Source organism: Gallus gallus, chromosome 1, assembly GCF_016699485.2.
Source record: "Gallus gallus isolate bGalGal1 chromosome 1, bGalGal1.mat.broiler.GRCg7b, whole genome shotgun sequence".
NCBI lineage: Eukaryota > Metazoa > Chordata > Aves > Galliformes > Phasianidae > Gallus > Gallus gallus.
Genome location: NC_052532.1, coordinates 114,384,099 through 114,400,537, shown reverse-complemented (window position 1 = coordinate 114,400,537; position 16,439 = coordinate 114,384,099). Strand labels below are relative to the sequence as shown.

The 16,439-nt window shown below is 55.1% G+C and overlaps 1 protein-coding gene across 1 annotated transcript in view; it reads left to right on the top strand.

Moving 5' to 3' along the window:
• The first annotated feature begins 7,792 nt into the window (after positions 1-7,792).
• LOC107055619 (maestro heat-like repeat-containing protein family member 2A) overlaps positions 7,793-16,439 on the top strand; it is an 11,394-nt gene continuing 2,747 nt past the window's right edge. Inside the window, exons 1-24 of the mRNA XM_040654054.2 lie at positions 7,793-8,296; positions 8,594-8,715; positions 8,874-8,996; positions 9,139-9,304; positions 9,441-9,539; positions 9,725-9,876; positions 10,241-10,384; positions 10,916-11,008; positions 11,291-11,360; positions 11,476-11,589; positions 11,675-11,748; positions 12,081-12,200; positions 12,346-12,453; positions 12,643-12,802; positions 12,930-12,970; positions 13,209-13,350; positions 13,752-13,804; positions 14,128-14,235; positions 14,538-14,657; positions 14,856-14,978; positions 15,100-15,255; positions 15,477-15,599; positions 15,911-15,990; positions 16,408-16,439. The exon at positions 16,408-16,439 is cut by the window's right edge and continues 104 nt beyond it. Coding sequence (XP_040509988.1) covers positions 8,272-8,296; positions 8,594-8,715; positions 8,874-8,996; positions 9,139-9,304; positions 9,441-9,539; positions 9,725-9,876; positions 10,241-10,384; positions 10,916-11,008; positions 11,291-11,360; positions 11,476-11,589; positions 11,675-11,748; positions 12,081-12,200; positions 12,346-12,453; positions 12,643-12,802; positions 12,930-12,970; positions 13,209-13,350; positions 13,752-13,804; positions 14,128-14,235; positions 14,538-14,657; positions 14,856-14,978; positions 15,100-15,255; positions 15,477-15,599; positions 15,911-15,990; positions 16,408-16,439 — 2,548 coding nt within the window. The 5' untranslated portion in view covers positions 7,793-8,271. The remainder of the gene's footprint in view (positions 8,297-8,593; positions 8,716-8,873; positions 8,997-9,138; positions 9,305-9,440; positions 9,540-9,724; positions 9,877-10,240; positions 10,385-10,915; positions 11,009-11,290; positions 11,361-11,475; positions 11,590-11,674; positions 11,749-12,080; positions 12,201-12,345; positions 12,454-12,642; positions 12,803-12,929; positions 12,971-13,208; positions 13,351-13,751; positions 13,805-14,127; positions 14,236-14,537; positions 14,658-14,855; positions 14,979-15,099; positions 15,256-15,476; positions 15,600-15,910; positions 15,991-16,407) is intronic.

Sequence of the window (16,439 nt, the reverse complement as noted above, 5' to 3'; positions counted from 1 at the left end):
GAGAAGAGAAGACGAAGGAGAATGAGAAGAGAAGAGAAGAAGAAGAGAAGAGAAGAGAAGAGCAGAAGGAAGAAGGAAGAAAAAGAAGGAAGGGAGGAAGGGAAGGAAGGGAAGGAAGGGAAGGAAGGGAAGGGAGGAAGGGAAGGGAAGGGAAGGGAAGGGAAGGGAAGGGAAGGGAAGGGAAGGAAGGGAAGGGAAGGAAGGGAAGGGAAAGGGAGGAGGGGAGAGTTAATGGAAGGGAAGGGAGAGGAGAGGGAGAGGGTATTGGAGGTATGAGGAGATGGAGAAGAGATGGAGAGGAGAGGAGAGGAGAGGGGAGAGGAGAGGAGAGGAGAGGAGAGGAGAGAGAGGAGAGGAGAGGAGAGAGAGGAGAGGAGAGGAGAGGAGAGGAGAAAAGAAGGAAGGGAAGGGAAGGGAAGGGAAGGGAAGGGAGGAAGGGAAGGGAAGGGAAGGGAAGGGAAGGGAGGAGGGAGGGGGAAGGGAAGGGAAGGAAGGGAAGGAAGGGAAGGGAGGAAGGAAGGGAAGGAAGGGAGGGAAGGGAAGGAGGAAGGAAAGGAAGGGAAGGGAGAGGGAAGAGAGAGGGAGAGGGAAGGAGAGTAATGGTAGGGAAGGGAAGGGAGAGGGTAGGGAGATATGAGAGGAGAGGAGAAGAGATGGAGAGGAGAGGAGAGGAGAGGAGAGGAGAGGAGAGGAGAGGAGAGGAGAGAGAGGAGAGGAGAGGAGAGGAGAGGAGAGGAGAGGAGAGGAGAGGAGAGGAGAGGAGAGGAGAGAAGAAAGAGAAGAGAAGAGAAGAGAAGAGAAGAGAAGAGAAGAGAGAGAAGAGAAGAGAAGAGAAGAGAAGAGAAGAGAAGAGAAGAGAAGAGAAGAGAAGAGAAGAGAAGATAAGAGAAGAGAAGAGAAGAGAAGAGAGAGAAGAGAAGAGAAGAGAAGAGAAGAAAAGAAGAGAAGAAGAGAGAGAAGAGAAGAGAGAAGGACAGATGAGCTAATAAAATTGTATTATTTATCTTGAAAAAATAATGCCAGAATCCTGGCTAAGTAGGGAAAAGGGTATATATATATTTTTAAGTCTTCATTGTAATAGCTGCTGTCTCTTCTCCATACCAGTTACAGAATCACAGAATCACCAAATGTCAGGGTTTGGAAGGAGCCTTGAAAGATCATGTTGTCCAATCCTCCCGCTTTAGCCGGAATGCCTTGATTAGGTCACTCAGGAATGTGTCCAGGCAGGTTTTGAATGTCTCCAGAGAAGGAGGCCCACAACCTCTCTGGGCAGCCCGTTGCAGTGTTCTGTTACCCTCACCATGAGAAGTTTCTTCTCATATTTTGTGGAACCTCCTATGTTCCAGCTTGCAGCCATTACTAGCGTGTCAGCCACTTCTCCCAGTTTTGTGTCATCAGCAAGCTTGCTAACGGTGCACTCTACTCCCTCACCCAAATCACTGATGAATATATTGAATAGTACTGGTCCCAGTACCAACCCTTGAGGAACTCCACTAGGTACAAGTCTCCAGCTAGACTCACTCTGTCCCACTGACCACAACTCTCTGGCTTCTTCCTTCAGCTGGTTCACAGGCCACCTCACTGCTCAATCATCCAGACCACACTTCCTCAGTTTAGCTGCGGGGATGCCGTGGGAGACGGTGTCAAATGCTCTACTAAAATCAAGATAGACCACATCCACTGCCTTACCATCATCTATCCACCTGGTTACCTCTTCATAAAAAGCTATCAAGTTGGTCAAGCATGACTTCCCCTTGGTGCAGCCATGCTGACTGCCCCTAATGACCCTCTTATCCTTGATATGCCTAGAGGCAGTGCCAAGGATAAGTTTTTCTATCACCTTTCCAGGGATGAGGTGAGGCTGATCAGTCTATAGTATCTTGTTCCCCGCAACTTACCAAAGATGTCCGAGAGTGGCCTAGCAATGACTTCTGCCAGCTCCCTCAGCACCCACAGGTGCATCACATCAGGACCACTGGATGTCTAGGTTGCTTAATTGCTCCTTAACCCAGTCCTCAACAACTGAGGCAAACTCCTCCTTGATCCCGACTTCCTCTGGGGCCTCAGGGGTACAGGGCTCCTCAGGACAGCCTCCAGCAGTATAGACAGAGACAGAGAAAGCACTCAGTAACACTGTCTTCTCTGTATCTTCTGTCACTAGGGCAGGGTCGTGCGTGCGTGCGTGTGCGTGTCTGCACGCATGCACAGTGTGCACACCTGTTTGTGTGAGTGCGTGCGCCAGTGGCAGCAAGGCTCAGACTTGCTCCCAGCTGCCCAGGGCCATGCAGCCCCTTAATGCCAACATCTATGCCATCCAGATACAGGCTGCCCGACTTTTGGAAAGAGATCCTGCTTTAACTCACTTTGAAAATGGTTCCACATAGTCGAGCTGTAATCCCTCTTGAAACCTCTTCCCATTCTCAGCTACAAAACTGTCCCCACCATGAGCTATGCCTTTTCACCAGTGATGAAGAAGAGCCTGCATACCGTGCTTGTAACAATCTGCACCCGCAGAGGTGACCTACTGTTGCTATTGCCACTGCCCACCACCTCACCGTGCTCACATCCACTGCTTGGTCGTCTTCAGTGCTCCGTGTGCGTCGATGAATGTCAGTGGGTGACATTTTTTCCACATGGAGGAGTTCAGTGACACACCTCTGCTTCACGTGCACTTCCACGTCAGACCCATTGTGTCAGACTGCCCCTCTGCTGCCATCTGTCGCACGGCAATAACGTCATGGAATACCGGTGGGAAGGTTTGGCCCCTACTGCCACACCACCAGCATCCGCCTCTGACGTCATGGGCCAACACCATACAATGAGAGGCATTACTTTCAGAGCAGCCCTCAGAAAATGCATCAGATAATATAATAAGTAACAAAACTTATTTTAATTTTTTTTAATTTTTTTACTGTTTAATAAAGAGAACAGGCTTTAGATTGCAGCTCTACACGTTCCATTTGAAAATCACCCAGTAATTTATGTATCACCCAGTATTTATGTCATCGGAAAATGGAGCTGCAAAGAAACAAAGAAGTGGATGAATTTTTGGCAGTCTTGAAACTTATTCTCTAATTCCTGTAGCAAAACAGAAAGCACAGCTGCGTATTTTTTGCGCTAGGGGCTGACCTGCAGGAGAGGAGCTCTGCAGAGAAGGACCTGGGTGTCCCGACGGACAGCAGGCTGGCCGTGAGCCTGCAGTGTGCCCTTGCGGCCAAGAAGGCCAATGGTATCCCGGGGCATGTTAAAAAGAGTGGGGCCAGCATCTTGAGGGGGGTGATCCAGGACGCTTTTCTGCTCAGCCTCCTGTAGGGAACTGCTTTTAGCAGGGGGGTTGGTCTCAATGATCTCCAGAGATTCCTTCCAACCTCTATGATTCTGAGATTGTATGAGAAAGAAACCACAAGAACCACGTGCTAATTGCATGGGATGGATTTAGCAGAGGCAATCCCTTTTCACGGCAAAAGGAAGGTCTTAGCAGCAGTAATAGGCAGACAGTGCTGTCATACCAGAAGAGAACCAGTGAGCAATGCTTGCGGCCTGTGGGTGCTGGAGGCCTCCCTGTACCAGAAGGGTACAGGGTGTGAGCAGCCCCACAGCTTTTGTCATTATCCAAATAGAACTTCACAGTAATGCCAGAGGGGAACAGCAGCAGGGGACAACCCCACCACAATACAGAAGGCTTGCCACAGTGTTCTGCAGCACAGAACTTTCCTGCCCAAGTCTATTTCAGAGCTGTGCCGTGGCACTGCCTGAAGCTGAGCAAGGGCCATGGCACTCTGTGGCTGCCGGAGGAGAAGGACTGCCTCTGAGCACAGGGACAGCCCACTGTGTCAGAAGGGGCCCACGGTGCCAGAGAGACACAACTCGTAAACCAGAAGGAGGGACACAATACAGATGGCCACCAGTTACCGGCTTTCATTCCAGTTGGCAGTTGCTGGGATGCGCCTGGGGACTGTGGGTGACTGCAGGCAAAGGGTAACGAGGAAATCACAGAAACACGGGGGCTGGAAAAGACCTCAAGACAGCACTGAGTCTAACTCCTCTGCTAAAGCCGGAACCCTGTGGCAGGTCGCACAGCTAGCTGTCCAGATGCGTCTTGAATATCTCTGTAGGAGGAGACTCCACAACCTCTCCTGTTTCAGTGCTCCATCACCCTTACCACAAAGAAGTTCGTCTGCGTGTCAGTACAGAGCTTTCTACGTACAAGTTTTAGACCGTTACTCCTTGTGCTATCGCTACACACCATCGAGAAGAGCCTGGCCTCATCCATTTGCCTCCCACCTCCCTCGAGATCATAGAATCATAGAATAGTGTACACTTAAGAGAAGCTCTGCCTATGGATCGTGTTTGAGACAATGGAAATATTATCACTTTCTTTAGGGAAACCAGAAGCAAGCCTGCCCTGTGGCAAAAAAAAAACAAACAAACAACAAAACAGGACTCTGGGAACACTCTGAGTGCCCTGGAAGATCACAATCGTGTTTTCTGTGACTGAGTTGCCACAGAGCTTACTTGAAGGCTTGTAAGGATTACAGGGGAGGGAAGCACAGGCAGGGCATGTGAGAGAGAAAAGCATGTATGATCACAGTGAAAATTTACACTAACTAGCAAATGTCTCTCTACACTTACGCTACTATATTAATTTTAAAACAAAAACAAAATTAAAAGAGCTGTATTATTTAAAGAAATTTCCATCAAGTACTTCATCAATTGTCTTATGAGCACTTACGCTTGCAGCTTTAATCTGATTGTTCAGACAGCCCACATCCATCTAACAAAACATACACTACAAATATTATACAACGGTCTGGGTTGGAAGAAACTTTGAAGATCACCTAGTTATATGTATGTGAGCATGGTTCTGATGTTTCGGGAACCAGTGCTGGCTCATGGCCAACCTGTTGTCCATCAGAACACCCAGGTCCTTCTCTGCAGAGCTTATCTCCAGCAGGTCATCCCCTAACCCTGTACTGATGCACGTGGTTATTCCTCCCCAGGCGCAAGACTCTGCACTTGCTCTTGTGAAATCTCATCAGGTTCCTCTCTACCCACATCTCCAGTCTGTCCAGGTCTGGTTGAATGGTAGCAAAGCCTTCCAGTGTGTCAGCCACTCCTCCCAGCTCTGTATCCTCAGCAAACTCGCTGAGGGTGGACTCCATCCCTTCACCTAGGTCACTGATGAAGATGTTGAACAAGATCGGATCCAGTACCAACCCCCGGGGAACACCAGTGGTTACAGGCCTCCAACCAGACTCCACACCACTGACGGCAACCTTCTGAGCTCCGCCAGTCAACCAGTTGTCAATTCACCCATCATCCACTCATCTAACCCCACACTTTCTAAGTTTCATAAAGAGAATGGTGTGAAATACGGTGTCAAATGCCTTGCTGAAGTCAAGGCACACAACATCCACTGCTCTCCCCCCGCCTACCCAGCCAGTGATGACATCAGAGAAGGCTGTCGGGTTGGTTAAGCATGACTTCCCTTCGTAGATCCATGTTGACTGCGCCCGATAGCCTTCTTCTCTTCCAATTGCTTGGAGAGGGTATCCAGAGCAGTGGATAAAAGTATGCCCACTGATCTCAGGATCTCCTCCAATCACTGTGGGGGATGGGAGAAAGCCAGGAAGCTTTGCAGCAAGCAGGCCCCGGGGGGTTCTTCCAAAGAGGTTTCTTCCCCTCTCGGGGAATTCCTCCATGTCACGGAGTTATCTAGATCCATCCGTGTCTGTGACAGGGAAACAGCAGGCCCGCCGGCCCACCGGCTCAACAAGGGAAAGGGAGTGTGTAGGGAGATGGGAGCTGGGTCCAAAGACAGAACAGTGGCAACGATCTAAGGGATACAGTTGTTTTCATATAAAGTAAATTTTACTAAATATGAGATCAGAATGCAAGATAACACAATATAGTACAATATAATTGGAATTGAGACTAATAAATCAAATAAAATGAGAGAGAGTCCAAAACCAAAGGCCTTGCTCGGAATTGAAGGTGAAACAGCTGGGGAGCACAACCGCACACTGCCAGGCAGTGAGAGAAAGAGAGCAAGTCCTGTGACCTGGGGGTCTTATCTTCCCCACTGAACGCAAAGTCCTCTGGGGTATGTAGTTCTTCCTCTCTTCTGAGAACCAGGTATCCGGAAAGTTGTCAGTCCACAGAACCCTTGTCAGTCCCATTAACTCTTTAATTCCCCATGCTTTTCATGATGTTATGATGTGGAATAGTGATAACAAAAATCATAAAACCATGACACTCTGTCAAAGATTTCTTTTCTTTGGCAGTTCTTCTCCCCAGTCCTTAGTTTAGTGAGGGCCTTTTATCCCCAGTTTCTCAGATTTTGGTCTTCTTCTTCTTTTCTCTCTGTTAGCATGGCACACCTGCCCCAACACGTAAGCCAGCAGGGAGTGGTGCCTGCGTTGCCACGCGCAAGCATTATCACCTTTTGCAGTGGTCAGCTCTTTCAAGCCACACCCCCTGAACAAGACTGCTGGTCCTTCTGCTTATCTTTACAGTCATAAGCAGAAGTATTGTGGCGCGGTGACGCCCACCACTTGCCCCCCTAGATTAATTCATGGTTGTCAGTTAGAGTCTTATCACAAGAAAGGCCTCGCAAAGCAAACTTTGAGCCAAAAAAAAAAAAACAAACCAGTTTTGTCTTCCACAACTGATCTTAAGCTCGGAAGAAGCGGAGTTAAAGGGCCAATGAGCTCTCAGGGGCCCCCTTACCTTCTAACACACTAGCCCGTGGGATACCTTCAAGTAGGCTCTCCTGAAGTCCAGGGTAGCACTCCTACTTATTGCTTTGATTCTTCCACACAAGATCTTGAACGCCACTACCTCATGATTGCTGCATCCCAACCTCCTCCTAATCAGGTGGCCTGTAGCACACACCCACAACAGTGTCACCTATGTTAGCCCGCCCCTTAATTCTTACCCACAAGCTATCCACTTCTTCATCATCCCCCCCCCCACCCCCCCCCTCCCACAGTGGAGCTCAATGCATTCTAGCAGTTTCTCACATAAAGAGCAAGTCCCCCACCTCACCTTGCCTTGCCACCCACAACAGCATGCCACTTGTGTGAGCTGTCCCACCATGTCTCTGGGATTGCAATGAGATCACATCCTTGTAAGCACGCACGGATCTCTAGTTCTTTTTGTTTATTCCCCATGTGGTGTGCATTGCTATACGGGCACTGTAGGGAAGCAGAGGGTGCAGGTATCTCTAGAGGGATGCAGGAAGGTTTAAGCCGGGCTCTTGGCAATGTTATTTTCTCTGAAGAGTCCTCGCAACTACTGGAATCCTACTGGACAACTGGGAGGTTTTTCTACACAGTTTACTAAAAAAGACAGCATTCCCAGGCCCTTCTCTGTCACAAGGAACTCCACCCCCTTCCTCCATCAAGTCTTGTTTAACGCTCTGGTAAGCAGCCCAGCCAGCTTGCTCACCAGAGCACTTTGGCCCCAGCTACTCAGTCGCATTCCGTCTCATGCTCACACCTGGTCTCTCAAAGGCGTGCCCAAGATCAGGGTACACAAAACCTCGATCCCAACACCGTCCCCTCAGCCAGTAATTTACCTCCTCTGTCCTCCTCCTTCCTTCTGGGACCCAGTCACCAGTCAGGAGGACAGAGGAGAACCCTCCTGGGAGCTCAGGAGGACAGAGGGGAACACTCCTGGCTCTCCCGATCCCTTTAGCGTCTTTCCAAGGGATGCAAAGTCCCTTTCTGATGTTCTGCCATTTTCTCATGACCCTACTTGAATGACAGCAAGTGGACGGTGGTCTTGTTTGATCACATGTGGTGGAGTCTCCTTAACGTCTCTGACACGTGCCCCCACAAGGCAGCAAAGCTCTCTGGAGAGGTTGTCTGGGCAGCAAATGGGGGCTGCAGTGCCTCCTTGTATGGAGTCCCCAGTCACTAAGACAATGCTGAGCAATGGCACCTGGCAGCTGCTGCCTGGCAGGGGCTCTCCCTCACCCCATCACCTGAGGTGATTCCCTGATCCAGCACAGAACACGTCCACCCCAGAGCTGAGTGCGTCACAAAAACGTGCTGTGTTCTGGGGCCTGCAAGGTTGCCCTGCATGCTGGCTGGTCCCTAGCCCAGGGCACGTCATTCTCTGTGAGGTGACACTCCTCGCTGTGATGTCACAGTGGCTGCCTCTTCCACCCCTGTGGCAGCGGTGGGAGCGGTGGCTCAGTCTCTTGCGAGAGGCGCAGGAAGAGGACCCAGAGAGAGCATTGTGTCTACCTGGAGATTTCCTGCTGTGATGGAGCGGCTGAGAGCCCTTCGAGGTGAGGTCCCTCCACCTCTCTGGACACCATGATGCTGCCCGAGCACGTGTGCCACCAACGCCTGTTTAGGGCATGCCATTAGCACTGTCCTTGCTCTGCTGAGTGCAGCCGCCCACCGTGGTTTCCCCGGTATCTCAGCAAGGGGAAGGCTCTCTCCCCTCTCCGTGCCGACCACACATGTGCCGGCACAGCCCACCCCACGCTGTGGGAGGGGCTGGGTTCCTCCCTGAGCTGGCCGGATGCTCGGCCCTGGCTCCAAGCAACACCAGTGGCAGCTGCTCTGCTCTTTCCTTCCAGGTCTCTTTGCCTGTGTGGGCTGCGTGCCCAGAGGTACACGTCGCAGGGCCAGAGGCAGGGTGGCAAGCCCTGTCCCCCCCTGTGCCGTGACTTTGCTGCTGCAGCGCCTGCAAGACAAGGAGGTGAGATGGGGACATCCAACCATCAGTCCTTGCCCTGCCCCAGTGCCACGGCCCTGTGGGTGCCAGGCCCTGGCAGCACATCGGCATAGCGATGGGTGGCAGCGGGCGGCTCCCCGGGAACAAGGGCAAAGCAAAACGTGACTGATCCCTGTCCCCAGGGTGACCGAGCGCAGGCGTACTGCGAGCTGGAGCACGTCCTGCGGGAAGGTGACAGCCGCCCGCCGTGCGGAGTGGTGAACCGGCTGCTGGCTGAGGTGTCCCAGGACCTGACGGCAGCCCAGGTGAGGGGTCACTCCCAAAGGCGGCAAAGGGAGCCGCCTGCCCGCGCTGGTGTTCTGCTGGCGGACAGCAGGGGCTTAGCCCTTCCAAGGGAAGGCCTCAGGCAGTCTCCTGTGCCGCGTGTCACCAGTCACTCTTTTTCAGGGCGTGCCTGACAGCGTGAGGATGGCTGCCAGCGATGTCCTGGTGGCTCTGGCCCGGACTCACTTCAGCTTGGTGATGGCCGAGCTCCAGGGCCACCTGAAGGCCGTGGGGGAGATGTCCAAGGAGTTTGTGCTCCTCACCCTGAGCAAACTGTTCACCAGCTACGGTAGAGTGCCCTCAGCCTCCTGAAGGGGTCTCTCCCCTCTGCGCGTGATCTGCGTTGAGCTGGGGGATGCAGGGCTGCAGCCCCTCCTCCCTCGCTGCCGGGGCTCTGACCATGGCCTTCTCCTTCCCTTCTGCAGCTCCACAGTGCATCCCCTTCGTGTGGCTGATGCTGGCTGGCCTGCGCAGTGTGGTGGGCTGGGTGAGAGGCGGCCGGACCCTGCGCATTGCTTGTGCTGGTGAGTGCCGGCCAAGAGCAGGAGGGGCTTGGGGCAGTCCTTGCACCTCGCCCTGCTGCAGATTCTCACAGGTTCCCTTTTCTCTCAATCTCTCATCCTTTTTTTTTTCCTTCTTTTTTTTTTTTTTTCCAATTTTATTTTTTTTAATGAATTATTCATTTGTTTTTTGTTTTGTTTTTTTTCAGTTGTGAAACAGTGGCTGGAAGGAGTCAAGGTTCACTTGTGCTCTGGAAAGCAATGCCCCTGGCCTGCCATGGAGATCGAACAGATCCACCAGAATCTTTCCCAGCTCTTCTTCTCTGTGCTGAGGAACTGGCAGGACTGCAAGGAGGAAAAGGTGAGCAGTGCTGCATTCCCAGCCCGGGATGGCAGCGGGGACATCCGTGTCGGCAGCTCTGTCTGTGCCCAGCGGGCTGAGAGCAGAAGGGTGATGAGAGGGAGCGGGCTGGCTCTGCAAAGGGCCCCAAACTGGCTTTGTGCTTTGGGGCTGGATCTCCCTGCCAGGAAGCAGCCCCATGTCACAACATTGTGGCAGGAATAGCTGGGGATGAAGGTGTGGGGAAAAGCTCCCTGCCCTCCAGAGAGAGCCCACCTCCTACTGGGCATGGGGGTATGGGAAAGGGGAAGGGAAAGAGAAAGCCCTCCTGTAGGAAGGGCAGACCTTCGGTCTTTGACGCTGAGCCTCTGCCATCCCTCTCTAGGACAAACAGGCCGTCCTCGGGGCTGTGGCTGCCATGATGGCTGTCCTCCTTCGAGAAGAGCTGTGCCGAGAGCACGTTTGGGAGCAGCTCCTCTGGCTCGTGCACCCATATCAGGAGGTCCAAGACACCTGCAGGGTGACCAAGGTGAGACGTTTTGCAGGGCTCAGTGTGGATGTGGGGCTCGTGCAAGTGCCACGAGGGGTCGGTGGGACTCAGGGAGGAGGCCAGGAGCCCTTGGAGAAAGACAGAATAGGTGTCCAAGGGAGGTCTGAGGCTTCCTGAGCTCTTCAGTCAAGGAAGGAACAACCCGGACAGGAGCCAGAAGGGAGCCAGGAGTCACCGCGGCCCACCTCCTGGGGCTGGGAGGCTTCACCAGCACCACCGCTGTGGGGCTCTGGTGCCTGAGGAGCTCTGTGCTAACAACCAGGGGGACCACGTCCAGTTGCATCTGATGGGGGAGAAGAGGGCTGCTGGGTGGGAAGTGCCTGCAACCGATGCCCAAACAGGGCTCGGTTGAGAGCAGAGGGACTCTCTTGGTGCTGCTGGGAGGCGGGGACAAACCAGAACGCCTGTGCGGGAGCTCTCCCAGCAGACAAACCATTGGGAATCAGTTTCTCTGCTCCCAAGTGGCTAGAGGTGGCTTCAGCCCTTTCTTCCTCTCCTGGTCTCTTGCAGAGCCTCAGTGTCTTCCTGGAGGCCTTAGAGGGAGTTCCATCTGTCATCCCTAAGGACAAGTTTCTGGCCATCACCAGCGCCGTGTTCTACCAGGTAAGGGGAGCCTATCCTTGCGCCCAAAGCAGCTTCCCTCTTGGCTAAGTCTCAGGAGGACTGCAAAGCTCCGAGCCTCTGCCGGCTGCTCAGCCTTAGCTCCTGCATGCCCGTGGCTGCTCCAGAGCCGTGTGTGTGCCCCCAGGGATGCTGTGGGTCAGGCTGTGTTTTGTCTGCATGTCCTCTCACTGAGAGTGCCAAGGGAGATGAGAGCTGGCAGCAAAGTTTCTTTTCTATCCTCAATACTGATACAATTTTCTCCAACGGACCTTGTTCCCACAGCTCTCTGATGACACCAAGGAGCACAGCGAGGCGGACAGAGCAGAGCTGACCCACTGCATCCTGCTGCAGGGTAAGGAGAGGAGCCTTGGCGATGCTTGGCGGTGCCCTGGCCGAAACCTCTCTCACAAACCTCCGGAATGGGTGCGAGTTTCTTGCTAACACAGTGCGGGATTTCCTCCCCGCAGCCCGGATCTGCCCAGAGGAAACGGTCCAGTTTCTGCAGTCACAGCTGGGCGCTGACAGGGAGGCTGGATGCGTGGCAGCCCTGGGTCTGCTCGCTGCTCTGGCTCGCTCTGATGGTCAGTACCACAGGTTGGGACTTCCAGGGATCCCTTTTGCCATCTGGGCTGTGCCTCCATGCATGCTTCTGCGCATCTCTTGCAGAGCCCATGATGACAGAGAAGCTGCCCCAGGTTGTGGAGGCTGTGCAGTGTCTGTGCAGCGACCCCAGGATCCAGGTGAGCTGATTTGGGAAAGGAGAGCGCTGTCGGGGTGGTGATGCTGCTGCCAACACAGGCAGGGCTGGGGTGCCCAGGGAGGTGCTGGGGCACTGTCCACATGGTTGCGATGGCTCCTGTGGGGAGAGCAGGCAGAGTGGAGCGGTCGGGTCCCTGTGCAGTGCATGGAAAGTGCACGGCCTGGTGCTAAGGCCTGGCCCTCACCTGAGGAGCCAAGGCTTCTCCTCTGCTCTTGTTGTCTCTGCTCATGCCCAAAGGGCTGCCCCAGTGAGCACGTGGCTTCCCTTTGCCTTCTGAGCAGGAAAATCAAACCCACAATTGACTCCTGACAGGTGAGGAGGGCCATTCTGCACTTCATCAAGGATGTGCTCAGTGCTAACGCCCGGAGCTGCTCAGCCTGGGATGTGGTGGGGCACATCTTCAGTGAGTTCAGCCGCACCACGGCAAGAAGGGTAAGGACACCGGGCAGCAGCTTCCTTTGGAAGACCCGTGCTGCTCAGAGGCTGGCACAGAAGCACTGGTGGGGCCACACCTGAGCCTCCTGAGAGGCTCCTGAGAACTCAGAGTAACCGGTGTTCCCACAACACTGTTGTGCAGGCAGCCGGAGACCTTTCTGCCCAGGAAGCCCAGGAAGAAGGAGCTCTCCAAGAGCTGTGTATGGACATCCTGGGGTCACTGGATGTCTCTGCGAGCGGGATGAGCAAAGTGAGTCACAATCTGACCTGCTGCCACTCCTTGCCTTCACACCACGTGTTCCACATCCCATTCCAACACCCCCGGTCTCTCCTCCAATGTGCTCTAAAACACACAAGACTCAGGGAAATTCACAGAGTCCTCTTCATCTCTGAGCGGAGGCAGGAAAGCTGACACGCTCAACCGCCTCGTTCCCTACAGCTCCTGTGGCCCCGGCTGCTGCTGTACGTGGTGCCAGCCCAGTACACCGGCATGCTGATCCCGGTCTCTCGCTGTGTCCAAGCACTGGCTGAGAGAGGGGACCTGATGGTGCGGGAGATAGAAGACCTGGATCCCCATTTCCTCAGCTCCATGTTTCAAGGTAGGAGCAGAAACTCCCCCAGTGAGCTCTGTTGACCCGTGACGGCACCAAGAATGGACAGCGGAGGTGCACGTGGGGGAGCACAGCGTGTCTCGTCATCTCACTCAGCACTTCATTCTCCCCACAGGCCCACTGCTGACTCCCCAGACACTGCTGGCACGCCTGCTGGTGAGTAGATGCTCCAGAGGCCGGTGCCGTGAGCCCCGAGGAGGAAGCAGCATGGCCGAGCACGCCAGCACCTGCCTCACCCATGGGGATGCCATTCTCTTCCCGGGCTTGCAGCACCACGGGCAAAGTTGCTGGCTGCTCCTTGCCTGCCAGGGCAGAGCCAAGCTGCGCTTCCCTCCTGGGAGAAGCTGCTGCTCTTGCTGCAGAAGTGACCCTGCTTCTCCTTGCTCTCACTCAGGTGGTGGCAGGGAGCCCTTTTGCAGGCAGCGAACTCCAGGCCGCTGCCTTGCTCCTCATGCTGAACCTCCACGGCAAAATCCACAGAGCTGTGGGGGCCATGTGGGCTGCTGAGATCCCCCTGCTGCTGCAGTGCCTCAAAGGTAAAGTGCTGGTGGGGAGGGAGGGGCGGAGGCAGGGAAGGGGGGGGGAGTGAAAATGGAGCTCTGCAGCGTGGCAGAGGGGAAGCATTGCCTGCAGCCCAGCACTTGCTCTGCTGCTGTTCCCATTCCAGGGAGACAGCGCTGAGGCCCGGGGACCTTTCCCCCTGGGGATCTGCCCATTCCAGGGCACAGATGGGCCCTTCACGTCCCCTCAGATAGCAGTCTTGGAGCAGTTCTGTGTTCCTGCTGGGACAGTGTTTGTGGGGAGGGACAGGCCATTGCGTAGGGTGTGCAGGTCCCAGTTTGGCAGTGCCGAGTGCCCAGGCAAACCAGGTTTGCAGCAGCTCTTCCTTTGTGGCTTGATCCCAAGCAAGGGTCTTTTGCTTCTTGTTGCTGTGCAGGGAAAGATGAGAGCTTCCCGGACTCTGCAGAGTGGGAGCAGCGCCTCCTAGAGGTACAGCATTGCCGGAAGGCACGGTGCAGAGAAGTGTCTGCCTGTCTCAAGGAGCCCCGTTCCCATACGGGACAGGAACAGCCTCTCAAATGCTGCTGTGGAGCGGCCGCACGCCTCTGTGGTGCTGCCTCTTCCTCTTTGTCCCAAGCGCAAGGAGGGGTCCTAGGAGAAGAGCAGCAGGCGGCTATGAGGGAGGGAATGCTGGGGGGAGCTGGGAGAGGGACTGCTCTTCCAGTCACCTCTCCCCAGAAGACTGCGGCGATGTGGGAATGTGGGAAGAGGCAAAGGGCAAGGAAACATTGGCTTCTCCTGTTCTCCAACAGTTCCTGAGGGCGTCATTGGCTACCATGGAGGATGAGGCCTGGACCAAGGGCCTGAGCTGCGAGCTGAGCCGGTGGCTGAGCAGCTCTCCCAGCAGCTCTGGAGAAAAGGTGGGTTCCCCCCGGCTCTACCCAGCGGTGCAGCCGCAGGTGCCCAACTGGCGCAGGGGCTGCGGGTGGTGCTCTGCTCACACGGGCCGCTCACGCTGCTTCCCTGGCCCGTGCCCCCCAGAGGGCCTTTCCCTGCAAACTGCCTGGGGGTGGCTAAAGCTCGGCCCTGCACCTGCTCTCAGCGTCTCCCAGGGAGCGTGGGTCCTTCCCACCTGGCCCTCTCCCAGCAGGTCAGGCTGCTGCCACATCTCAGCTTCTTCCTTCCCTTCCCTTCCCATCCCTTCTCTTCCCTTCCCATGCAGTCCTTCCTGTACAAGGCTCTGGGGACAGTGCTGGGAGCTTGTAAGGAAGTCCTCCACATCCAAGAGAAGCTCCTGCAACACCTGGAGGAAGCAAATGCAGAGGAGCCTTCTGAGGCCCAGGTGAGGTCTCCTCCCAGCCAGCTTCTGCCAGCATCCCCGCTCTGTCCCTTGGGCAGAGCGCTTCTCCTGGCCCTGCTCCGGGCCTTTGGATCTCCTCACTGCTGCTGTTTCCCTCAGGCGAGGACCAGCCCGGCCACTGTGGCTGGCCGTACCAGTAGGTTCAGGCCTGCGCCAACTGCCCCTTGTTCTTTTGTGCAGGGAATGATCTCTCTTCTCAGCCATGCTGCTGAGAGCAACTTCCACACAGTCCTGGACACGCTCACCACATTTGCGTCCAGGCTGTGCAGAGGCCAGAAGGGAAGGATTTCCAGACGCAAGAAGGTGAAGCGTTACGCATTTCCATCTTGGCTTTCTGCTGCCTTATTTTCACTTGGGAGCCCAGGTGCATCGCGGGCACCGGGGGCTGCTGAGCGAGTGTCTCAAGGCATTTCTTCCCACACAGATGGAGCTGGACAGTAGAAGAGCTCAGGCCACCCGCAGCGCTCTCATCCGTGCCCATGGCAGCTTGGCACTGCGTGCCTCCAAAGAACAGCTGCTTGCCCGCCTGGAGGGAGACATCGTGGGCAACATCCTGCTGCTCTACAGCTGCAGCTGCCGGGTGAGAGCTTGTAGCGTGCCAGGCTGTCTGAGCACCCAGCTGCAGCCCCTCCACGTGGGGGGATGCTGAGATGGGCCTTCTCTTTCCAAAAGTCCCTCGGGGACTGGTTTGTGCTCAGATGAAGATGCAAGCCCTTCCCTTAGCGTTGCCCCCACGTGTTCCCCTTGCAGCCCTTGGCCCTTCCCGCAGTTGAAAGAATGTTCTTCTCTCTTGGGCCTCAGGACCTGCAGAACACGCTTGCGCTGCTGCAGAGCATCATGGACTTCAGCTCTGCCTTCCAAGCAGCGGGTGACTCTGCCTGCTTTAACCCCTCCTTGAAGGGCAAGCTGCTGGAGATCCTGACGGTGAGTGCCTAGAGCCAGGGCTGTCTGCAGCGGAGTTTTGGGCTGTGCTACGAGGCTCAATTCCCCGGAGCCATACAGGTGTCCCTCAGCCACACATCTCCAGCTGGCGGGGACCTTGGGTGCTGGCAGGCAGCGGCTGGGCAGCAGGCGAGGTCCACCAGCTGTGCAGCTGCTGCATCCTGCACTGCCTCCGTGGGAAATGCGCGAGTGATGGGGCTGGTGTGTGGCAGTTGTGTCTGCCTGTGGGTCTGGCGGAAGAACTCTCGCTTTGCCCCTTGCCCACTTTGACCGTGTCTCTCTGGGACTTGCAGGACTTGCTGAAGAAGTATTGCTTGGGCACCCCAGTCTCCCCAGTGCCCCTCAAGGTGGTTCTGGCCCTGGAGCAGTTGAGGTAAGGGTGGGAGCCTCTGGGGTTGTAAGGCAGGATGGTGGATCCCCTTCTGGGTAGCTCCCAAAGGCCTGGAGGGGGCAGGGGGTAGGGAGTCACTTCTACAGGAGAGATGGCTGGGCTGCTGTGCCCAGCGAAGCTGAGGTTCTGGGAGGGAGAAAGGCCCTGGTGCTCCCGTCCCCTGGCAGGGAAGAGAAGGGAGACCTGGTGTCTCCTTCCCTTCCGAGCAGGAGGTGGTTCACTGATGCCGAGGAGGAGGTGGGTGATGCTGGAACTGAAGACAGTGCTCAGCAGCTCAGGCTGGGGATGTTGACTTTGCAGCTGTTCCGTTAGAAGAAACTCTGATGTTGTCTGAACCAGCCTGGAGAGCCCTGCTAAAGGCCCTGTCTGCTTTCTCTTCCTTTTTTTTTGTCCTGTCAGCAAGCTGAAGCCTTCCTTAGGAAGCAAAGACA